Source organism: Neolamprologus multifasciatus, chromosome 1, assembly GCF_963576455.1.
Source record: "Neolamprologus multifasciatus chromosome 1, fNeoMul1.2, whole genome shotgun sequence".
Lineage (NCBI taxonomy): Eukaryota > Metazoa > Chordata > Actinopteri > Cichliformes > Cichlidae > Neolamprologus > Neolamprologus multifasciatus.
In genome coordinates this window covers 20,430,579-20,455,306 of record NC_140439.1, presented here as the reverse complement: position 1 = coordinate 20,455,306, position 24,728 = coordinate 20,430,579, and the positions used below count along the sequence as shown (strand labels likewise).

The following is a 24,728-nucleotide window of genomic DNA, read 5'->3' as shown; positions in this document are numbered from 1 at the left end:
AACTCTGCCTCCCAAAACCACACATCATAGCAGGTCTCGCTAACATCTTTTAAAATTTCCCTTTCATTTTTGCTCCTATCCTTCTGTCACAAATCACCTGTGACACTTGTCTCCCCCTCACCTGCATTCTTTTTGTCATCTCTCATGTACTGTCTGGTGCCTTGGATGACTGATCTCAAGTATTTAAACTCATCTGTCTTCACTACCTTTACTCCTTGCAGTCTACCTCTTATTGACACTCATGTATACTGTCTTGTTTCTACTTATTTTCATCTCTCTTCTCTCCAGAACATACCTCCACCTCTCAAGGCTCTCTTCCAACTGATCTGAATTTTCACTACAGATCACAGTGTCGTCTGCAAAAAAAACAAAAAACATATATATATATATATATATATATATATATATATATATATATATACACACACATACATATATATATATTCCATGGAGACTCCATGGATGACATCTGTCATCCTGTCCATTACAACAGTAATGGAGATGATCTCTGATGTAATTCTAACCCAATTTATATGCAAATTGTTGTATGGTGGGGCCAAAAAGCTTTCTAGGTTATTTTGATCCTATCCTTCATCAAGATCCTCTCCCGCTATCTCCACATTGTTGGCTTCTGGCCTTGATAGGAAGTGAAAAGTCCTTAGCAGCTTCTTATGTTTGCTTCCAGCCCTGAGGATCCCTGTAGTGCCACAATTTTCAAAGGCTTAAAATCAAGCCTGGTCAGCTACAGCAAGCACACAGCACCTAGGGAACCTTCAGGTCATCAAGTCATCAGTACCGTTGCTGGCATGTTTTCAAAAGACACTTTAACATTTTAAATGTAATATTTGATTCTTTTTCTCATTTTAACTGTTTTGGTGTTGTTGGTAAAGACCCAGTGACAGAGGAATTGTCTAAAGCAGTCTGTATCCGTCTATCTATCCATTCATAGGTTATAAATCTCACTCAAAGAGCTAGACAGACAAAATTTACATCTGCAGGTGATGTAGAACTACCAGTTATCCCAGACTAGATGACAGGAGAGAAAGAAAATTTGACTTTTACATTAATGCACATTAGAGCAACACAAGAATTTCAGTTGTCAGGTAATATGAACTGCATACTGGTATTTATGGTTCACTGATCTATGGATTTTTACCATATGCACTGTGTGGAAGAAGACATTATGTGGGTTTAAAGTGTCTTAAATTCCCTTTTTTGTAGCTCGAATGGATAAGACTTCACGTGATAATGTCTTTAAAAGGTCTTGAAGATGCTATGAGCAGTCTAAATAACTTGCACATTAACTTGAATGTTGTTTTTAACAAATTCTGTGCTCTGCTCTCTTGTGTATGTTGTCTAAACCTGTGTTATATGAGATGCTCTTACAGGAATTGGTCATGGGGATATAATGCTAAGCACAACACAGTGCTCAGTATATTATTATTAACTACTGGGCATGGCTGCTGACTGCTGGACAGTAATGACAGTATTGATTAGCCTTGCCAGGGTAATGTCAGTGCAGGTTTCCACTAATATCCATGAGTACTTTTATGGAATAAATGCATATTGTCCACGATTTAGTCACATAAATACTAATTTATTTCCTTTATCACAACAAACTGCATTCTTCGTACAATGCCTCATATGTGGATAAAATAAGGATCGCCTCAGTTTCTAGCATCTGCAGTGCATCAGTTTCTCGTACAATGGTTCCAGCTCTGCAGCAGCACAGAAAAATGCTAATACAGACACTTGGAAGGGTTAAAATATTGCGTTACAAAGCAACAACAACATGACAACTAAATCATGCTAATGAAGGCAAGCAGGAACTAAAGCAAAGCATTTGATGGGTCTCACAATGTTAACCTTCTATCCCTGTCCCACTTATCATCCATCATGAATGTTCCCAGAAGAAATAGTTGAGAGTGTGTTATTCGGCGCAGACGACGTGTCTGGCCTCCCGGTCAGGCCGTCTCCTTCTTTCTTACATTTGATTCCAAACAAACTGCAGATTTTCATAAGCATCAGGTCCACAATCTCATCCTCTTCTGACGGCTGCAAGAACAGTGAGCATTCAGTATAACTCAAGGATTATTATTTCATCTCAGGTCATTAAAAAAAAAAAAATGTTAACAATCAGGCCTCTACTGGAACTGAACAATAACACCAGCAGCATTTCAGACCTGGTGTGGGTGAGTTACCTTGTGATGTATCTGCTCCTGAGTGAATGCCACCAGAATGACGGAGATGAAGAGGTTCAGCACCACAAAGGTCATAAACACGATGCAGGACCCGATGAGGAAAGCACCGAGCACTGGATTGTAATTTAGTACCTGTGGGACCAGAAGCAAGAACTATAGTGAAGGAGGATGAGCAGCAAAAGTGAGCTGTGGTTGAATTATGATTGTCTCATACTGACCTCTTCATAGTTAAAAATACCAAGCTGCAAGCTGACCATGGTCTGCACAGCATCAAGCAGAGTCCGATAGGAGTATAGCTTCCAGCCATACATCAGGTTAGACTGGAAAATAGAAAGTTCACCTCTGTGTCAGTGACCACCTTTAAATTGACTTCTATTTCACAAAGTAAACATAAAACAGAGAGAGAAACATGGACTCCAGCAGCATGTTGATGTTAAGCGTGGGAAACTCCTCACAGCAATAGAGTAGGCCAGAAACATGATGGTCATGACCACCAGGAAGCCTGAAATATCAGTCCAAGCTCGCTGCAGTGTGGCTGTGATCATGTGCAGCTTGGGGTTCAGTCTCAGCAGGTGCCACAGTTTGACTGTAGCCAGCAGTACCAGAAAGGCAATCAGATATCCAAGCACTGCATCGGCCTTGGCTGTTTCATGGAAACTGACGAACCTGGACAGAGCAGAAACAGAAAAAAAATGAAAATCAATTTAAATGGTTTTCTTTAAATTGTTTTATTTTTAAATCCTTTATTGCTCACTGTAGAATACAAATAAATATTTTCACCATCACAATCATAAATCAAGATTTAAAATGTCATATAGCACAGTTATTCTTGATGTGGATTGCATGGATGTTTTTCCTTTCCTTAACGTGATTTTTCTCCATCTGCACACATTTTTTTATCTTATGTGCACCAGTTATTTTTGTTGTGTCATCTTGTACACACAAGATTAACTTACTTGAACAAGATGCTATCTCTTATTGTATAAGAAAAAAGACCAGTTAAAAATGAATTAAAGTGGATCTCTGATGCTCATTTCCAACTCCATATCAGTCCTGAACTCTATTTAGACAGCCTCACTTGATTCACAGTTAAAAATAATCCTTTCGCACGTTAAGTCTTTGTTGTGGACACTCTTCGGCTGAGTAGTTATCCCTATTATATTTCTTTGAAGTCCGCTTGAAATCCATCACCCGGGGTGGATGTGTTGTTGGTGTAATGTAAATTATCTGTGGACAAGCCCACGTGGTCACAAAAAGCAGACAGACACACAAACATCCACACGGACCCTAGCGCTCGCTGTCTAATGATGAGGTTGTCCTCACCCTGATCTGAGCAGACCCTGGGGGACAGATGGGGAAGATATATTCAAGGCTTTACACTAGACCTTTGTAAAGCCCTTCAATTCATCCACTGTCAAAAACAAACCATTTTAGCTCCCTTTCCCATCCCTATAAAGCATTCTGGATTTTGAATGGCTGCCCCTCACATCATACAGGTCCAAGAGTAGATAAAAAACTCTCTGAAACAGACCATTTAAACCTGTAGCCTGAGCTTTTGGCTCACAGGGATTATACACACATATAGACACATACACACACACACACACACACACACACACACACACACACACACACACACACACACACACACACACACACACACACACACACAAATTATTTGTTTTAGCTAAAATTAGTGTTCCCAAACTACCAGTAGCACAGCATGATGTATGCACTCTCTGCCAAAGTGAATTCGTTTCATCAGTGCATGGTCATGCTACTGGAGAGCCACTAAATTGTGACCTTGCATGCTGAGAAATAGAAAAAAAACTGATTTGTGCAGCTCCTGGTGGGCAGAGCAATACATAAGTGGTTCCTAAACTTACAGCATTTCTTATTGCTTACTGCTCTTTGTTGTTCTGGTAATAGTTCATGTCTCTGTTCCCGAGTAAAGTCCTCTTGATGAAAACACACAGGGCGCTCCAGCTGAGAATGATGATCGCCAACTCGAGCAGGTTCCACTTATTCTTCAAATAAGTCCATTTCTGTTTCTTCATCAACTTTCCCTGTAAACACATAGGAAACAGAATCAGGTGAGCATATTTACTGTATAACTTCACTTGTAATAACTTATATTTATATTAGCAAAGAAAAGATAAAGCTTGTGCACCTGAACAAACATGTAATAGATGATGAAAAGAAAGTAGATGATTTCAGAGGCCATGACAAAGACGTGAAGGCCACCGGTCGACTGGTAAAGACGCACAGTCTGAAGTTCACTGCGGAACTGGAAAGCTCCTGTTAGAAACACGGTATGACAGATTAGGTGGTTCTCATAACGGTTGAGGATTTGTGCAACTCACACAGAATATCTACATCTGGTCTACTTACCTGTTGCTGTGGTCTCCAGCATGAGTGTGACGATGCAGAAGAGGTTGACATTGGCATTGTACACAGTGAACTCAACAAAGATTGCTTGGGTGTACACGTCAAACCAGGTGTTCTCATAAAGGTACTGAAGGGTTCTACAGCAGCAACGATAAACAAAGTAATTTACAGATTTTGTACTTTAAATCGTGACTCAAGACTAACAGTTCTTTCCTACGAGGATAAAAAAGACAAATCAGAACCAGTCAGGGTGAATATTCATTGAGAAGAGTATCAGCTGAGCCATCAGTGATGTGGGTCAATGTCAAGATCTTTTTTTGAGAAGCAAATTACTTATTTGGTCATAATAGTCATATTCCTGGAGACCAATGCAATGGCTCCTGTCTACTCATCATACATTTAGGTTTACTTTGTCTTAATGAGAGTAATTAAACCTGCAACCCACAAGTTACAACTGCATATATTATGTATAAAACAATATTTTAATTTTAATATTTTTCTTTGATAAATGCTCTGAATTCTAAATATTTTCAGTTTACTCTTTATACCATTTAAGTGCAATAATTTCACCCGCAATTAAAATTAGCTACCTGCTGGAGTTTTGGAAATCTGGCCCCAGATCCATCACAAACCCTCCTCCTCTGTAGAGCTTCACATTGCCCCAGATGGGGTAGGCCCTCAGTTTACGCTGAGACTTGTACTTCCACAGGTCGTGAATGTTCGTTGAAGCATTACGACCTACAGGTCGAGTCCAACCTGGGCCGTAGGAGCCCATGTCCTCCAGCTCCCATGAGTATGGAGTGTGACAGTCCGGGATAGACTCCTGCATGGATCGAGCTATGTGGCAAGAGTTTTTCTGCACCCTCACCTGGCGGAGACGAGCGTTGCCCACAAGCCTTGAGTTTCCATCAGTGATAAATCCTGGTACCAATTTCCAAATGACAACAAGAAATTTTAATGAATTTTTATGCTTTACTACATAAATATAGAGTTCGTTTCACATGGGTAATATTGTTAATTTCTCAGGAGTTGTTTAATATCTTGCATTTAATTGTTACATTTTTAAAATTGTTTTTAATTGAGATAAGCTTCAGCTATTTATTCAAAAAAAATATCAAAACTAAACTAAAAGATTTTCAAATTTCATTAGGGATTCATGTAAAACATTCTGTGTGCCAATTAGCGTCACTGATATTTGACCTGGGTACTCTCCAAACAAGTTGCTCAGCAGAGTCGTGTTTGCCCAGTTGAACACATCTTGAATGCTCATTGTGTCTGAGACGCCTTTGCTGAAGCTCTTGCGAATGTGCTGAGTCAGAAAGTAGCCGTTGGGGTCCCTCTGACCGTATGCCACCAGGAGTAACATCCACATAAATCCCGTATAGACTGCAACAAAAACAGATCCCTTACATCAGTTTGTTAAAATGTTAGTTCCTGTTCTTGCTTTGAATCAAAGTGGTTTCCTTACCGACAATCTCCCGTATGAGTGCAAAGACTTTCTGCTCTTTAATCATGTTGTTCCGCATCTTCTCGATATCAGTGGGAGGTGGCGGTTTATAGAAACTGCAGGTGCTGTCTCTTCTTGCTGCCTGGACTGCATCAGGATTATCTGGGGGAGGATTTTAGATTTTAGATGCATTGCATTTTTTGTTCTTCAACACAAAACAATGCAAAAGATGCAATGCAAAATGCAAAAGAAAAAAAAAACAAGGATACAAAATAAAACTACCTGGGCTTCTGAGACTTTCTTCTATGGCTGGTTCTCCGTATTCCTCCTGGTCAACTTTCTTCAGGACGAGGGCAAAGAAAGCAGCAAATCCAAGAACCTGCAGCAAAAGATAGAGGGATTGACCTACAGACTCTCCCATTTAAAAATGGCTTGTCTAGAGTGGATTGTCTTCAGAAAATGTAACAGTAATTTCAGTATACAGGTAAATCAGTGCAGTATTTCGCACAAAAACTGATTTGATATTGCTTAGTAATTTTCTAAAATTGAATAAAATATCAGTTAAAAAAATCTTCTAAAGTGGGCTAATATCTTCTGCTCCTACATATACTGTAATGTTTCTCACCTTTAAAGGCTGGGTGATAAAAAGACTCTCAAAAAAGGAGACCACCATGGAGATAAGCCAGCTTATAGAACGGTCTTTCCCGTAAGTCAGCCCATACATCATAGTGAAGTATCCTGACACACCACTGGTTGCGATCACCAGTATCCACCCGATAAACACAAACCACCACGGCAGCCCTCCTTGGCAGCATTTCTTCTTCCCACCAAGACTCTCCTCTGGCCCGGGGAAACAGCTCTCTCCATCCAGGATTGACATGGGTAGGTGGTATTCCAGAAGCCCCTTCATTCCATGAACTTGCTGCATGGCTTGGTTGTAGCTGTCTGGATTTGGAAACTGAGAAGGTCCCAACATACCAAGCTCCTTCTCGATAAGCTGCAGTTGCCTGTACAGGTACCGGCTCTTGTTGCTCTTCTTCTGGGCTAGATCTAAAGTTTTTTCAGAGCTCTCCCACACACTGGTTTCTGTCCAAGCCAACCCACAAAGGAGGACATAAATTATATATAGAATTTAAAAGCATTTATAATATTATAGTGCAGTTTACCTTGCAGATTCACCGCACCCAAACTAAGGATCATAGCTTGATCTTTTTTTGAAGAATCAGTGTAGAAGTCTTCAGCGGCTTGGTTTTGCTGTCTGATGATGTCCTCCACCAGAGACAGCAGACTGTTGATGTCAGCCTGCTGACCGTGATGGAGCTCCAGATGTGGCAGTGGGCTCTTCATGGCCTTTGAGAGTGACTGAGCAATTCTTTTTATGTCCTAATCAAGAAATCACACCAAGCTCTTCAGACATGGAGAACAAAATATTTACTGGTACTACTGAAGAGGTACAAATAACATAAACTTCACCTTCATCACAGTATCTGGTGTGATGTCCTTTATCTCTTTCTGTGGGGACGACGTCTGTGAGGGGGAAACTCGGACAGTCTTCCCCTGTTTTGCATCTGCTTTGGTGGTTTTCTCTCGAGGACGAGTGTTTCTGAAGATACTCACGATGAGCAGATTGATGGGGAACATGATGATTGAACTTTGAACTCCAATCATAACCTGTTGCCAGGTAAACTCGATGTGACCTGCCAAGTTAAAGTCTTACTTTGAATTGGGTTTTAATGAACACTGATGAAAGATTAAATCTTTTTATGTTGGTCTTACTTACTCCTGCTACCAAATCTTTTGTAAAAAATCAATCAGATATTCTTCTTTTCGTGTGCACGTATGTAAAATTTTTAAATCTTGTCAGTTTTTATGGTGCATAGACTTGAAGGTAAGGAAATGTGCAATTAAAGAAAAGCTTTTAATACTGAAAACTAAGTGTAAGTCCAAACAAACAAATGAGCAAAGTAATCTGGGATTCAGACCAAACCACAAAAAAAGAGAAGACGGGGCTATAAATATGCAACAGAGTTATAGACAAACAAGACACAGGTGAGGGCTTGATGTATGAGAAAGTTTTTAACAACAGGTAAAATCAGGGAGGAGCAGACCTGATCCATCCATAAAGGATTCCATTAAGCAGGAAGTCAGGGATGCAGAAGGAGCGAGCGCATAAACAAAGATACGGGAATACAGACTGGGAAACAGACTAAAATCAAGCCATGAACTGAAATAAAATGTTAGAACAAACTGAAACACATCATAACACTCAATTCTAAAACCTGAACTGGGAACAGGAACCCCAAAACTGAACCAAACAAGAAACAAGACACAAGAATTCATGGAGAGTGTAATAAAATGAATGCAGGAATCCAAAACTCACATGAGCATCATGAGCATCAAACTCCACATCAACCATCACATCAAAATCAAAATATTTGAACCTGTTGTGTTTATTGAATCTTGTAACAAATTATTTAACAAAAAGTAATTAAACATCAATTTGCATATATGAATTTTAATTTGCATAATTTGCTGCATGTGTCTGATTGTATTCATAAAGTTTTTAACAAAATAAAAATTACACTTATGATGCAGAAGTATCAAAATATTTTGTTACTTACCCAGGTCCATCGTCTGCTCAGAGGGGTCTGTGGGGATGCCCCAGAACATGATGCTGGTCAGCATTGTGCACAGCAGTAAGGAAAAACAGCAAGACACTCTCTGCACACGTGTGAAAGTGCTGCACGGAGGTCGACTAATGACAGAGAACCAGATGTGGCCATCACGGAAATCCTTGGCTGTCTTCATGAAGAACAGATTACTAAAAAGTTTTTAAGAAAAGGGATTCAAGAAATTAAAGTCAAGAAAACAAACTGCAAAACCAGAGTGGATTCAAAATCCCATGAATAAATGACAAGTCTCACCTAAATCTCTTTAGATCCACCTCCGTTGCTACTGGGAACACCTTGTCGAGAGTGCACTCTTCCATATCTACAGCCAGCCAGGAGTTACAGAGAAAGTGCCACTTTTGACCAGTCTCCAGATCCTGCACCATCACTTTGCTAACATACCTGCACATTGATTGAAGTATAGATTCTCAAAAATATTGATACAGCTCAAGCTTATCATTAGTCTTTTTCCCTTTAACCCACGTACCACGCAGGGTGATCTCCTGAGTTGTCGTGCCACAGTCTTATGCTCTGTAGCTCTCCAAGAGAAAAGTGTGTGGTCAGCAGAAACATGTCCCCCCCACCTCTCTCAAACACAGGCTTCTCCGAGTCTGTCAGGTGGTGGGGCTCACTTTCTCCCTCTGTACCCAGCAGAGTTATGGTTACCTAAAATAAAAAAATAACTAAATGGTTAGTCGAGGCTTGGATGGTGAGAGCCATCAGAATACCACAATCATAAGTTGTTCAACAAAAACATTAGATGGGTTTTGCTTTTGCTGTGAGTCCATCCAAGTCTGCATCAACATCACTGACCTGAGAGGAAGTGGATGCACCATGTCGGTGTCCTGTGTTAATACTCAGCAGGTAACGATACTGAGCCAAGGGGTCGTTGTCCTCAAGAATTGTTATCTTGACCTGGAAGTGGATGCAATGGGGCAACGTTTAGGATTTTTTTAAAAAAACAAATGGTAAAATTTTAATTTCAAGACAAAATTAAAGTAAAATCAAGATGAAACATTGAAGGTTAGCATGAAGTTCTTAAAAGCAAAAGGTGTAAACTGGTGAAGCTCTACTTTACCTTGACTGAATCTTGCATGTCTTTCCTGCGCGCCCATACCACCGCCAATAGATAAGCACAAAAAATGGCTCCGACAAAACACACCACAACGGGGTTGTTTGTGAATGTAGCAAAAAGTTCAGCGGTGCGTGACACATCCACTAAGTTAGGCATGACAAAGAAGGAGCTGCCAAAGAAAGTCAAGTGGTTACAGAGACACTGAGTGACCAAAGGTGTGGTGAGTGGACCAACCTGTGAACAAAACAGGAAGCCAGGTGATCAAACCTCACACTCCACATTTTAAGGAAGTAATAATGCAATCAGTTTGGATGTGATTTTTTTCCACCTACCCTGCAGCCATCCTCACTCCAAAAAGACCCAGTTTCATTCCAGTATTTGCACTGGGCAGCAATGGAGATGACAGTGACACTGGCGTTGATGGATTTGATTCCTGGCTCTACAATGGGCTTTATAACAAGGTAGTGCACACCAACATCATCTGTTCTGTCTTTGGGACTCAGCACCCAAGTAAATTTTTCTTCTGTGTTATAACAGAGAGACAGAGACAATTTTAAGAAGACTCATTCTGGTTCCCACAATTTGAGAGTTATCTTCAACTTAATGCAGATTTACATCTACACTATACTATACAGTACATTATTCACGATGCATGACCACACAGGAATGGGATCTACTGTTATTTGTTATCTGCAAAGTATGAAAAGGATGTTTGTTCTGCAGTCACGTGAAAAAGAAAGCTACCACGGCAAGAGCTTGTAGAGCCACCTTTAGCTGCAGTAACTTAAAAATAATCACTTTATGCTAGGCTTCATTGATCTCTGATGTAATTTTGCCTCAGTCTTCTCTACAATGGTTCTTCATTTCATTTTTAGGCATTAGTTTATGCACATCTCTTTTGAGGTCCCACCACAACATTTCAATCAGGCTGAGGTTTGGTTTTAGGCGTTTGTGCTGATATCCTGCGTGTTTCAACCAAACATGGTGCTGCACTTTGGTCTCATCTCTTTAAACATTCTTCCAGAACTCTTGTAGTTTGTTCATATGAAACTTTGTAGACCTAAGCTGTGCTGTCATGTTCTTTCTGAGAGAAGAGGTTTTCTCCTGGAAACCCCTCCAAACAAGCTAAAAAAGCTCGTTCAGTCTTTTTCTAATTGCTAAGTGCTGTCCTAAACCAGGCAGTGGCAGTACACAAAAGAAGTGTTTGTGTTATCATGATACTTAGGGATGTCGGTTATTTTAAGAAAAAGAAGTCCAGATAAAAAGAATTTACATTAATTATATGCAACCCTAATATTCTTTTCTAAAAACAAAATACTGACCTTCTCTCGCGCTCTCTATAGGGATCTTTGTCTTGGCTACATAATCCTTATCACTTGGATAATCTTTATATCCCAGGAAGAGCATGAAGGAAATGTCTTCAGAAGGCTCAGTTTTCAGCACCAGTGTTACATCCGGAGAGGGAACGTCAATTATTAATGTGCTGAAATTGGCAAGGTCCAGGACTGTGCTGTTCTCCTGTCCACTGTCAAGCCGGGGTAGGAGAATCTGAAATTCCAGAAAAGACATCATGCCCCAAATGCTTCTTAAGCTAAAGTAAATAAAAGTATCTGTTATACAATAGTACCTCTATCTCTTCAGGTAAGTTCTCAACAGGAATGACATCGCCATTCATTCTGGTGAGGGAAACGGATCCCACAGTTCCTGTGATGTTCTCCTCCTTCCAAGAATATGGATTCTTCTCAAAACTCATCATCTAGAAAGTAGGTACAATAAATAGAGGCTCAGATGATTTTGGTGAAGCATTTTTTTTTCCATTTACAAAACTTTGCTTTTGCTTTCTGAAAACAGGGGTCGCACCTTTTCCTTCTCGCTTTTATTTCTATGATTTTACTTGTTTGTAATTCTTTTAAATGGTTCCAACATCTTGTAGTTTACAAAGCCAGAAAAGAGAAAAAAACCCTACAAATAAGGTGGTCTGTTTGTATCTCTTATTGCTGGAACTAAAATGATACGTTCATCAAATCTAAACTGTGGACTTTCAGCTATAGGAAAAAACAAATGCTGACTAAAAAAGAAAACTAGAACAGAAAACAGAAAAAAACTCTCAAAAATATACTGATGATGATGTCCACTTCCCTCCAGCGTGCAAACACTTACTCTGACGTCCACTGGCTCATCTGGAGAGACAATATGAGGAGGAAGAGTAGGGAAGGAAAAACTCGAGGAGCTGTTTTTCTGAGCATTTATATCCAGCATTTGCATGCTTTTTGGAGAAATCCTGGAGAAGACGGTGTTATAATTATCTTCATGAATTCTTGAGCACATGTCCAAGTCAGAGCCTGTTATGTCTTACCTGTTCACATACACACTGATTTGACCAGAGTCAACGATGGCAGGCTCTCCGTTCAGCTCTTTGTTATTCAGCAGAGCACTCTGGACGTTATTTATCCCAGTCAGAAGAAACTCTGAGACTTTTTTCTAAGGAGAACATACAACATCTTGTTTGGTAAAGATCGCAGTGGACGTAGGAATGACATCCAGCATGATATGTCATAATTTTGTTCTCACATTTGATGAAACATTCAAAATATTACTGGCTGCTTCAACTATGGGTGCAGCTGCTTGCACCAGTTCTACATCATCTGTGCTCTGCTGATTGACGCTGATACTGTTGAGAGAGGAGCTGAGGTCTACCAACAGAGAACCCGCTTCTTCCTGGAGAGAGGAAATGCAGCAGCAGAAACCACAAAAGGGTCAGTGTTGATTTGCCTTAAGCCTACAAAAAAGGCTGATGATTACACTAAACCTGTAGTTTAAATGGGTATTTAATTTGTTGGGTTTTTTTAGCTTGGTGTTTCTGCAAAATATATTCATTGCACAGTTAAATTCAACAGTTGTTTGACCAAAAAACAAGTTCTCAAGAGTCCTACTCAAGAAGTTGACTGACTTTGCATGATTGAATACTGGTTTCACTTAATCCTGCTGTGTTTTACACATCTGTGCCAGCATCACATTTTTAGTCTTTAATCAGCTTTGTCTGATTAAACACTTCAGACTGATCCTTAAATAAATAATGCAAATAGACAGCAGGTATTGTTACAGCCTTATCAAAGCAGGTGGTCTGCACTGCACTTTATTGCATATCTAATGTATTATACTTGAGCAGCAGGACTGAGGTCCTCTGAGCGGTGCGTGAGCCCAGCCACAGCTCTGGCGGTCACTTGCACTTCCTGAGTCGTGTTGCTGGGGCAGTCCTGCAGAACTGTACTCATTCTGGTCAGCATTTGCTCTCTCAGCTGAAAGAGAAGGAAACAATGATTATCATGTTCTTCACTCGCAACTTGTGGGCCTCGTAAACATCACAGCAGTGTTACCCCGGTCCAGTTATAACATTAACTGCATTCTGTTACCTTTGACCGCTCGTCCCTCTGATGTTGGCCACTCACTGTATTTAGCATATTGGAAACAGAAGCAAATATTTGTCCAAGCGCCTCACCGGTGAGCAGACCTTGCTGCTCTAACTGACTCACAGAGTCCTCCACTGCAGACTGGAGAGTGCTAACAGAGGCACTGGAGTCACCTTTCCGTACCTTAAGGTAGAAACACAATAACTGAGGTTATTTAATTAATCATTAGCATTTCTTTAAATCTTCCTTTTTGTATTTGAGAACATGTAATAATTGACTGATGACCAACCTGAGTGATGACAGTTGAAGTTGCTGTTTTTCGCTCATTTTTCACAGTCACCACAACAGACAAACTGTACTTGTTGTTGGCATCGCCGAGAGGCAAGAAGACTGACCTCACCTCATTTGAAGTACTGCATCGTAGATGTGTGCCTAAAGGACAAAAGAAGCAGTTTAGCACGGTTGCACTTGATTCTCAATTACGTACCTACACATCGGTTGATAAAGTATCAAAATTAAAACTAATTTACTTTCTCCGGTGAGTCAACCACCAACTTTTTGAACCACTCCTGTCAAGTATGTGTAGTGGAGAGTAGTGTGAGGACCTGAACGCAGACTGTGAACCATTTATTGTAGGCTGTTGGCCGGTTTATAGCTTATGTTTGGGATTTGTACTAAGAAAACTGAAAACTGTAACTACTGAAACCTAAAGCTAATAACACGCACTAAGTAAGTTTCAAGACAAAGATCATAGACACAGACTTGAGACAGGAAAGAGGAATAGCTCTAAAGGAATGAGGAACTAAGAACAAACTGAATACGCAAAGAGGAAAACACAAGAAAACCATAAACATTAAGCAACCCTGGAATTAAAGAGACTCTTAAATAAACACTAGAAAGTTCAAACTGAGAAATGCTGGGTCAGCTGACCCAGACCATGACAACTCCACCTACTGAGATTTTTTATTTTAAAGCGCTACAATCTAACAAAAAATAACATTTCTCAACTGAGCTGTACAATTTGTTTGAACTGATAAAGCAGCAGCTGATGCTGGCACGTGGCCCGAAAATACCACAAAAGCTTTATTTATATTCTGTCATGAGTTAGTGGCCCCATAGTGTAGTGGTTTACATATTCACTTGGCAAACAAAAGGTCACTAGTTCCAGATATAAAACTGCCAAATCAAACATGTGGTTGCTGTCTGCTGTGGTGACCTCTTGTGGCAAGGGCTAAAAAGCTAAATAAAACTATCAAAACAGAAAAGCTGTGAGATCGCTTTCATCAATAACACTAATTACACTCCACCACACTCTCACCTGTGTGGGTCTTGAAGCAATAGAGACAGCCTGTAGAGCAGAAAGAAGTTGTTTTGCAGGTAATGTCAAAAGCATCGAGCACAGTTCCCGACGGTGGGGAGATGCTACATGAGGGCACTGAAGGATCCATCAGTGCATCAGTTGTGACTACTGAGTTTGTAGGTGGTTCAATTGGCTCGGGGTCTGGTATAGGAAGTGTGTACTTGACAAACCCTGGCTCCTTCATGTCTGTTAAAAAAAACAAACAAAAAAAAACAATTATACCTGATCAGGTATAATTTGTTTTCTAGACTTTGATCAAAAATGTCTTTTAAAAGACACATTCTGTGTCTATCTGTGACATAAAAACACACCATAAGCAATTACAGTGATGTTCTGCTGCATGTCCCTTGAGACTTTTAGATATTGGCTGTGAACGGTATATTCAATGTTGCCATCGTGCTTCTCCGTAAGGGGCCGTCTTCCCGCTTTGGAGTAGCATCTACCGAGGCTACCCTAAGGAGAACTCATTAGTTATTTTTTGTTTGCTACACGGGTCTATTTAGCCACATTTCCTGTTGTTGTTTCAGACTTACTGTCAAAGGTTTAAGGTCCTCAATATACCAAACTACATGCGGGCAAGTCGTCAAACAGCTCAGTCTTAGCTTTGCCTGGTCATTCACATTTATTGAAGCACAATTATCACAGCTGCAAGAATTAAGAAGATAAAGTAAGTTGAGTTTTTTTATACTGGTTGTAGTTCCTGATGCATTTTTGCAATCCTGTACAAATACCATTAAAAAAATAGACACAAAACATGCTTCTGTTTTTCTTGTTTCTAAATAAACCCATTTTACCTGATGGTGACATCTGTGAGTTCTTTTGAAGGAACAACAGAGACACATTTAGAAGCTGTTCCAAGTTCAGCCCATTTCCTAAACCAAGTTCTTCTCTTTACTCTTAAAATGTATCTGAACATTTCAAATGGATCTGGGAGGCATTCTCGTTCAATCACATGAGTTTCATCCATTGTTTTGTTTTTGCATTTGCAATCTTCTGTGTGGAAAAAAAAGCAGAAACAGTCTCAATATAAGACCACAATAATAATGATGTCATAATAATGCTGTGGTATAACAAGATGAAGCATAAAACATTTTGTATAAGCAATGCAGTGCAGCATCAGCTCTGTTTGCTAAAGCTGCAATCTGACACTATTTTCCGTGCAAATTTTCTTGACTTAGGGCATAATGCACTCTTCTAGGTGTTTCTTGTCTTGTAATCACAGATTACAGTTTCAGTTTGATTGTACTGTTGTGTGATTACGCATTTTCTCGATACATCCAAAACAAATTTCACGATGATGCAGAGGCAGAGCTTGTGTGGTTTCAACAAGGATCTGAATGACCAGATTTCCTTCGACCCATGCATCATATCACAATTTAGTGATCAGTGAATTAGTGTTGTACTTACTGCATTCCCATTCATATGCCAGTTCTTTGCTAGGCAGTGATTCAGTTCCAGTTACGGTCAGTGTAACCCTCTGAGTGTAGTCAACCAAAGTGTCAGGAGTAGCAATTATTTTCAAGTCAGCAGAGTCACTGTCACTCACATTATCTGCCTGGAGATGAAAACAGAGTCATTGTGCTGCAGTCATTTCTGCAACGGGCTACATATTTTGCACAAGCACAAAATGATATTTTACATACTGTATGTTCATCGGTGCTCGGTGAAAAGTCAGAGTAATTCTGGCAAGCCTCAAGAATCTTGTCTAAGTCCACATCGACATCAGAGGATGAAAGGTCATTGGTGGCTCTTACGTTCACTTGCAAAGATCCTTTACCAAAAGAGATCATTTTTAACCAAATCGGGCACAAATCATATATAACTGGTACTTGTTTTATCTTAACAGGAGCATGACTCAAGCTTTAAGTACCTTTAAGTGGGCTGGAGAATGTGTAAGTTTGCAAGCCATCAGCGAGCATGTCTCTGCTCTCCGACAGAGTGTCCTCAGCTCCAGTGAGTGTGAAGAGCAGCTCCACAGGGTCTCCTTGCTCCAGTGAAATGTTAATGATGAGATCACCCGAGTCGGGACATACGTCTTCCTCCGCAATCACAGAGGCCTGCAGGCCTTCAACGGGATGCAGCAGACACAGCTCTAGATGAGCAGACACCGTGCGGGTTGTGACCCTGTTAGATGCAGCTAAGGTGAAGTTGTGGCAACCATGACCGAGCTTCTCCACCATGCTTGCATTCAGGGTAATATTGTGTGGTATGATTCCGCTGCCCACTGATTGATTTGCGACTAAATGGGCTTCATGATGAATTGTGTAGGAAACATTTGTACCTAGTTACAGAAAATAAGAACAGAATGATCTTCTATTTTTGAGAAATGGCTTATTAGACGTATCGTCGCACCCCTTGTGCTGCCAAACTGACTCACCTGCCTCCACTGCAAGTTGGATTTGAACTGGAATATTGAAGAGGGCATTGCATTTAGTGCCACCTGTTGACATATTCTGGCCATTACACATGATCACACTGAAGTCTCCAACTGGCTCCTGAATCGTTATGGACTTCTGAGCTGCGACATTCCAGTCACTGGTAGTGCACTCAACTCCAACCAGGAAGACACCGGGATGTGTGAATTTGTGTATAATTGTGCTCTCCATTCTGTGAAAAAGCAGCAGTGTTTGTGATATAAATAAAGTACTAAGATCCATCTAACATATTTGGTCAACTGCAAATCTTTGCTCACTCTTCTGGGCTGTATGGATCAATAGTGTGGCCATCCCCAGCATTCACTGTGCATGTTAAGTTTCCCTGGAATGGTTGCAGGAGCCACTTCACGGTGATGGTGACATTATCGAAGACAGCTGCAAGTTTACTCATCAGCAGCTGAAGCCCTAGGAGGAAATCACATCACTGAATTAGACTTGTGGAAACATACAGTCAAAGATCTTTGCACATAACATCATAAGCACTATGGAATCTGTTTTGATCAGCTGGTCTTCATGAATTTAGGTTGAGTTTAGGCTGATGGGTTTAGTGCAAAAACTGTATATAAAACAAGAAATCGTGCATCTGACCATTTTTGCAGCGATACTCTGCAGACAGGTAACTTCCCAGTGCCGGACATGGTTCACCAAAAGCGCTCAGATCTACTCCAGCCTGGCAAGCCTGTAGTCCGTGGCAGTGAGCTGCAATAACACATACAGCAAGCCGAGCAAACGGCAATGAAACACACTTTATTTATTAGGGTTTGCACATTAATGATAAGACTTTACAGGCAATGCAGAAAAAGTCACACAAAAAGCAAATAAAAACAATAAATGCTAAAATTGAGTTAGCTAGATAAACAAGTGAGATATAAATATTTATTATTTTAAATAAATGTGTCATGAAATTGGCATTCTTCACCAAGATAAATGGCTATGAGACCCTATAAAACTTATCACTTGATCTCTTCAAAGTCAGTCCAGGAAATGCACTCAGTCTCTGATCCAATGAGTATGGTTGGGACATGTCTCATCCTTCCGCTTTATAAGCATTAAGCTTCTAGATATTTGTGTAGCAAATACAACCTATATGTCGGAAGGCATATTATTTCAACCAAATATTTCAAATACTGGAGTTATTGGAGACTGATCAAGATTTTAAAGGCCTCCCTTCAGAATTTAGGGAGACGGGGAAAGTCCCAAAAAGTATGAATAAGTGTTCCAATCAGATTTCTTGCATCTACTATACATGGGATTTAAATCTAAATAAATCTTGCCCAGGTTGTTTTTGTTTAAAAAGAATGCTGCTATTTAATGTTCATACTATCAAATTTCAACATCCTCCTTCTGTATCTACAAGCTTCTGGTGAGACTGCATAATAGCTTTTTAAAGGGGGAGAAGCTTACTAACCCCTCCAGCATAACTAATACTGCTATGAATATGGATGTAGATTCACTCTACCCCATCTTTCACCTCCAACAGGGAGGGATTACACGAATTTAGTTTCTGGCAGTATAACCCCTTTTTCTGCAGTCACAGAGCAATGATGGCTTTCATGTTTTACACGACTCGAGAAACAAAAACATAATAGTGTTGATTTTACTAAGTTTTTTCTTGGCTTTTGGATGATGTTGCTTTAATAAAGACAAACACTGCACGCATCCGCAGAATTTACCATTCTAAAATGTAACGAGGTAAATAACTGGTTAAGTAAATGACGAGTAGCCCAACCTATTGTAAACATGTTTTTCTGTTTCTGTATCATAGCTGCCATCAAAAGCTGGATCAAGTCAATTAAAAAGATGTGACCCATAATACCTGTTACATAATCTGTTACATCGATCCAGCTGCACTCTTCCTTGGAAGACGTGGATGAGGGTGTAAGTTGGGATCGGCAGTAGTGGATTGTTTTACGACCGTAAAAACTGTCATCAATCTCTATAACTTGACCAGAACCACACTGCAGTGTAGCGTTTTGGCTGTCACATGCAATTGATCTCCCAGAATCTGCAGGGAGAAAAAAAGGAAGAAAATTTACATAAGAAAAAGAAACACAGCATAATTGTATTGTCATATGTGAAGTTTTTTAAGGGCGTGTACCAAATTGGCAAATGAAGTTAAATTCCTGGCTGCAGTTTTCTGTAGCTTCCCACTGAAAGCCTGAGTGTCTCAGGACATGCGCGCAGGCTGCTTGATCATCTGGCAAGTTAACCCAGTTACTGTAACTTACATCTGAGCTGTCCAACCATGCGAGAACACCTGAAAAAGCACAACAATTACTTTTGATAATCAAGTGAAATGCGGTCGAAATGTTATTACTGCATCACCATTTGTTTTCTTTCTGACAGTAAAGAACAGACGGGGTGAATAAAGGGTAAAGTCTTGTCCTCTGTGAAGGGAAACAAACACACCACTGTAAATCAGGCCTTGTGACAGCCACCCTATTGAATAGTTCAAAAGAGTGAGAATTATCTCCCATTACACCTGTTGGCTGAGATATCCAACTGGGCTCCTTTCACTGCGAATGTCAGTAAACAAACACATCACAATTATTTACAATGCACACACAAGCTGCCCAGTGAGATAGCAGTAGAGGTTCTAATGCCTTCATTTCTAACATTTATGGTGCACTTTGTAATATAATCATTGATCATTTACACCTCTTTTCTGTCAATAAGTGCACCAGAATACTTAATATTTATAGTGCGTTTCAAAGAAGTTCTTGTCTATTATAAAGAAGCAATCATTTTACTAACTGTTTGCAAAACCTTTTTTCTAACTGTTTATATATGTTAGCACTGAAATGCATGTGGCTTCACAAAGAGTCCATACAGTCATAAGAAGTCATTCAGTGCCTCCTCTCACCTTCAGTGGCAGCAGAGTCAAGCGTGAGGTTGGGAGCAGCAGGTGCCACTCCGAGCCACCAGTTCCTGTCAGGCTTCAGGTGCTTCTGAAGGAACTGCTGCGTCTCATCGTTCAGGATAAAGGCCAAGTGTCCTCCGCCTCGCTCACACCATTCCTCAGCACCTCGAAAGGATCGCTGCAGATCCACAAACTCGTAGCACGAGCCGTCAAAACCTTCCTGGTATTCTGGGCAGGATTGAGCTTCAGTATCGTCCTTGGCGTGACAACTCCAGCAGAGGAAGAAAACCACCAAAGTGAGCGTAGCTGAAGTGGTTCTGTCCATCTCTGAAGCTGAACACTCTTCAGACTCTCTGGTAGCATCTTGTTTTTAAAGAGTAATGACGTCAGTAGCTCTGACAGGGATGGCTTTCTTGATGGGTGCAGAGCTTTGTATGTGGCCATAATCCTTGGAGTCAAACAAAGCCTGGCTGTGCAGTGAAAAGGGTTAAAAGCTTACTGTCAATAGCCAGATTGCTCCTCTGTCTCCATTACTGCAGAGCTTCACAACCTGCACAGTGAGATAAGCCTCACAGTCAGACCTGATGTGAACCCCGTCACTGTGAGCTTGATCTTGTTCAGACTTGTTCAAGTTAAAACACACGTTTAAGGATAATCAAAGAAATTATCGGAGCAATTCTACACTAATGAATTCCCCTGTACAGAAAGCTCTGTATTCTTGAGAGCTGAGATTTTAATTTGTTACGAATCACACTGACAATGACTTTCATCTCTTCAAGGGCAAACAGTCATAGCAAAACAGTAAGTTTGCTTTTTCTACCTGTTGTGACATGTCAAAATGTATTTTGTGGAAAATACCTGGAATCATTCACTTAATGAATAATTAAAGCAATAATTACTTTTTAGTGTGTGCAACCATGTACATAGGTAACACGTGAAGGGACCTTGAGAGGGGAAACAGTTAAAATGTCGATAGATAGATAGATAGATAGATAGATAGATAGATAGATAGATAGATAGATAGATAGATAGATAGATAGATAGATATAGATAGATAGATAGATTGATTGATTGATTGCAGGGGTGTCAAACTCCAGTCCTCAAAGGCCAGCATCCTGCTTGTTTTTGAGATATACCTACCTGCTGCTGATTACCTGGATCAGGTGTGCTTTGCCAATAAAAAGCTACAAGGGCAGGTTAGTTGGAAGACAAGCAGGACAGCGGCCCTTGAGGCCTGGAGTTTGACACATGTGGATTACAGTGTTAAATTGCTGTGTTACAGAAAATAATCACGATTGTTAAAGAATAAAAATAGAAATAGTGACTTTAAAAATGCGTACAACCAATAATATGTATAATTTTATTTATAAGAATGATAAAATAAAATAATAAAATGTAAGACTGAAAAGAGAACTGTACTAAATGGTAAGTATGACCTTCATAGCAATCAGTATTAATACATAACATATAATCTATTAAAAAATGACATGTATGAATCTTGTATTCATTCAAAATATTAATTTTATATTCATACAATGGCAATATTAGAAATAGCAACAACTAGGGCGCTCAAATGTGTTAAAAAACCCCAAAGTGATTTTTGACCCGGATGTGTGGCGTCATATTTGAGGGACCGCGCTGTCTGAGGACATGACAGTTAAGTAACCGGTGTATGTTTCACAAACTCCCCCTGATCAAGCTGTGCCTCCGTTTTCACAATGTTGGCTTGTAGTCGCAGTTTGAACAGCGCTGTGGTGTCTGCACTCCGTCTTCTGCGCAGTAATCAGGTTAAAACACCTTTAGCAGTACCAGCAGTGCATTTCAGAGGGTCAAGCTTTAGCTTAATGCTACCCGCCAGTTTGCAGAAACTGTCTGCTGAACTTAAACTCATCTCCTCCTCCTCAGACTGCCGTCACTGGACAGCTGGAAAGACCTCTGTCCACGCAAACCAACGGAGAGGTCCGCATCGCAAAGATACTGAAGGAGAAGTTCCCTTCAGCCTCGTCACTCAAAGTTGTGGATATATCAGGTAAACACTTAAATCCGCTGAAATGATCCTGATCCGCCTAAGATGTTATCCGGGACGGGAGCACGGCTTAACACGTGGGAAATGAAGCTACACAAAACTTTTGGTTCATACACAGTGGGGACAGTGTCAGACCTTCTTGAGTAAATTTTTAAGGATTCATCTACTGTGCAGCTGGCACATGAGGAATTACTGACAGGCAGTGACGGTGCTAAAAACAAATACATCACCCAGATTGACAGGATTACATGTTTTTCCTCTCTTTGCTTATTAGCAACACCCTTATTTCCTTTGCTCTGCCCGATCTACTCCTTTTAACTCTGGTTGGCGGTATTTGATTTGTTAATTTTGTGTAAAAGTGTCAAATAACTTTTTTGTTATTTGCACACATTTGCATACACAGTGGATAAATACTTTCCCTGGTTTATATCATGTGATACCCATTATCACTGATTTTAAGCTTTTTGAGTCAGCTAACTCAAAACACCCTCAGAGGGATGCATTCCAATGCAGGATTAAAGGATTTGTGAGCTTAACGTTTTCAATCTTAAATATGCTATTTTTTAATTATATTTAATACATTTGTTTTGGTTATTGTTTTTGCCTGGTCCTACTCTGCTGCTAAGTCTGTTTTAAATTGATGGATGGCAAATAACATCCAACAGATTAGAGTATTTGTAGCCCATTTAATACCAAGAACAATCAGTCAGTAAAATTAACTTCACCTTGATCTGGTCACCCACTTATTAATACCCTCTTCATTAGGCTGCGAGACAATGTCGGACTTGATTACATTGATTATCCTTTGATGTGTGTATCATTTTTGAACTACACACAGAGCACATGGAGTTATAAAATCAATATATCAAGTCAAAATTCACAAAAATAATTGGTTTTCTGTGGTATTATTCTCAACTTCTTCATAGTAATAGTGTGGCCCTTTTCTGATACCTTGTTTTTTATTGTTTTGTTTATCAACCACTCAAAAAGGCTTAAAGACTCAAATGATGCAGCAGACACCACTTTTTAGTTGTCTTGGAGTAAAAAGCCCAGGTTAAGTCTTTAACTGCCTTCATGATACCCACCCACTTCATGTGGTTTTAGGTTTGCAGAATCGGCTAATGCAAAGAAATCCCAACTATGTTGAATTTGCCTGGTAGGACATGTAGGTCTTCCCCGAAGCCGTGCATTTGAACTGAGGAAAACTCTGAAAGCCAAGGAAGCAAACAAACAAGCAAAGCAAGTCATAAGATTCTGTTTCTGTGTTTCTGTGCTGTTATTAGGTGGCTGTGGGGCCATGTATGAGATCCACATAGAATCCAGTGAGTTTAAAGGAAAAAGGACTGTTCAGCAACACCAGTTAGTCAATCAGGTAAACCCCTAGAAACCTTGTCTAAACTGATGTATTAAATCTAAAATTGCCGATGTTTTATTTAGTCTGTGTTGAACCTTGTATGTGCTTGTGTTATTTGTTTTTTGCTTCTTCTTTTTTTTAAAGATGACATGAAACGCTACACATATAAAGGATAATTTACATCATGGAGCCCTGCTCTCAAAAACTGACAGATGTAACTCTGTCTGTGAAGCTGAATTAAATATGTTTAGCGCCATCTTCTGTTAGTATAGAACGTGATGTCACTGGGTTGCAGCTAATAGTCTTACATTAGTTTATGTTTGCTAACCAATGACAAAATCATGATCACGTTTGTGCTGCCCCTGGGTATAACAATGAGTTTTATGTTAAGAAACCAAGGATATACTGTCCACTTTTACCGTCTTGTCTCTAGCAGTATTTGGCTCTCATTACTTGGCTAGCTGCACTGAAATGGGAAAATCCTTCTGTTAGCTGCAGTGTCTGGGTTTGTATAGCACTCCATGAGGTAAATTAACCTCCATAGATCTAGTGTTCCATGTCCTCTTTTAAGTCTGTCCTCTTAGCTTCAATTAACAAAAACTTGTAGTTTATATTTGCAATAGTTGATATTTTAATCACAAGTATTGCGTATGTCTTGTCCTCCACAGGCACTCAAAGATGAGATTCAAAACATGCATGGATTGCGAATATTCACTGATGTCCCACAACATTAGAAAAAGTCCTATTTCTGGCCCACAAACCTTTCCTTTGTTCACCCTCTCTAGTATGAATGCACAACTGGGAGGAAAAAAAAAGCTGTTATGTACTAAACTAATCCTGTGACATAGATGTTAATGTACCAGTGGCAGAAACGCACAGGACCTTATCTGTAGCAGTTACACACTGACAGTGTGAAACATGCATGATTGCTAAGTGAGTTACCATGTACTCTAAGATAATATATTGAAATGAAAGCTGTGATACGCACAAAATGGCCTGCTAAATTGTTAGCAACGTGTCAAGTCATGTAGGCTCTTCCCATTGTGGGGTCTCCTGAGGGCTGATGGTGATGCTGGTGTAATAATGGGCAATCTCGTAATGGTGGAGAATAGCTACAGACTCTATTTTTAACTACGGATGGATCTGTTTATGGAGCATTAGTTTGCAATGTCATTAACTCTGACCACAGTCTGTGTTACCGTCTAGCTTAAGATGATTAATTTCAAAATTGGTTACTGGCATTGGATTGTACTTTGCTCCTGTGTTTATGCTACCTATTCCTTTCTAATGTACCTTGCAATAAAAAGAAGCTACTTTTGTTGACTGTTTTGTTTTTGTTGCTTAAATTAAAAAAGTAACATAGATGTTTATGATTAAATTACTTTAGATCTTTAGTCTGTTAATGTTATTCAAACCTGATAACATGGCCTATAGTTAATAAGACCTTTAGTCGCGGTTCGCACAAAACCCACTGAGCTTTTAGCTGAGTGATGGAAGTTCATC

The 24,728-nt window shown here is 39.9% G+C and overlaps 2 protein-coding genes across 2 annotated transcripts; one reads left to right on the top strand and one right to left on the bottom strand.

Moving 5' to 3' along the window:
* Window positions 1-1,265: 1,265 nt before the first annotated feature.
* On the bottom strand, window positions 1,266-21,178 carry LOC146525665 (polycystin-1-like protein 2). Its single transcript, XM_085164094.1, has 41 exons — window positions 19,849-21,178; window positions 19,084-19,242; window positions 18,802-18,990; window positions 17,574-17,684; window positions 17,243-17,390; window positions 16,928-17,157; window positions 16,421-16,831; window positions 16,194-16,321; window positions 15,958-16,105; window positions 15,345-15,543; window positions 15,084-15,195; window positions 14,862-15,003; window positions 14,509-14,736; window positions 13,480-13,622; window positions 13,194-13,373; window positions 12,942-13,079; window positions 12,352-12,498; window positions 12,137-12,261; window positions 11,941-12,061; window positions 11,408-11,536; window positions 11,103-11,328; window positions 10,113-10,303; window positions 9,784-10,014; window positions 9,519-9,620; window positions 9,193-9,371; window positions 8,961-9,107; window positions 8,658-8,857; window positions 7,510-7,733; window positions 7,203-7,419; window positions 6,662-7,122; window positions 6,319-6,415; window positions 6,058-6,198; window positions 5,790-5,975; window positions 5,180-5,510; window positions 4,593-4,726; window positions 4,372-4,499; window positions 4,107-4,267; window positions 2,657-2,867; window positions 2,420-2,521; window positions 2,202-2,333; window positions 1,266-2,055 (listed from the first exon to the last, which is right to left on the bottom strand). The coding sequence occupies exons 1-41, from the start codon at window positions 20,168-20,170 to the stop codon at window positions 1,888-1,890; spliced, it is 7,479 nt and encodes a 2,492-aa protein (XP_085020220.1). The 5' UTR covers window positions 20,171-21,178; the 3' UTR covers window positions 1,266-1,887.
* A 283-nt stretch (window positions 21,179-21,461) lies between these two features.
* On the top strand, window positions 21,462-24,548 carry bola3 (bolA family member 3). The gene is made up of 4 exons (XM_085143009.1): window positions 21,462-21,632; window positions 21,751-21,874; window positions 23,155-23,243; window positions 23,894-24,548. Exons 1-4 carry the CDS (start codon window positions 21,564-21,566, stop codon window positions 23,957-23,959), a joined length of 348 nt encoding a protein of 115 aa, XP_084999135.1. The 5' UTR covers window positions 21,462-21,563; the 3' UTR covers window positions 23,960-24,548.
* The last annotated feature ends 180 nt before the right edge of the window (window positions 24,549-24,728 follow it).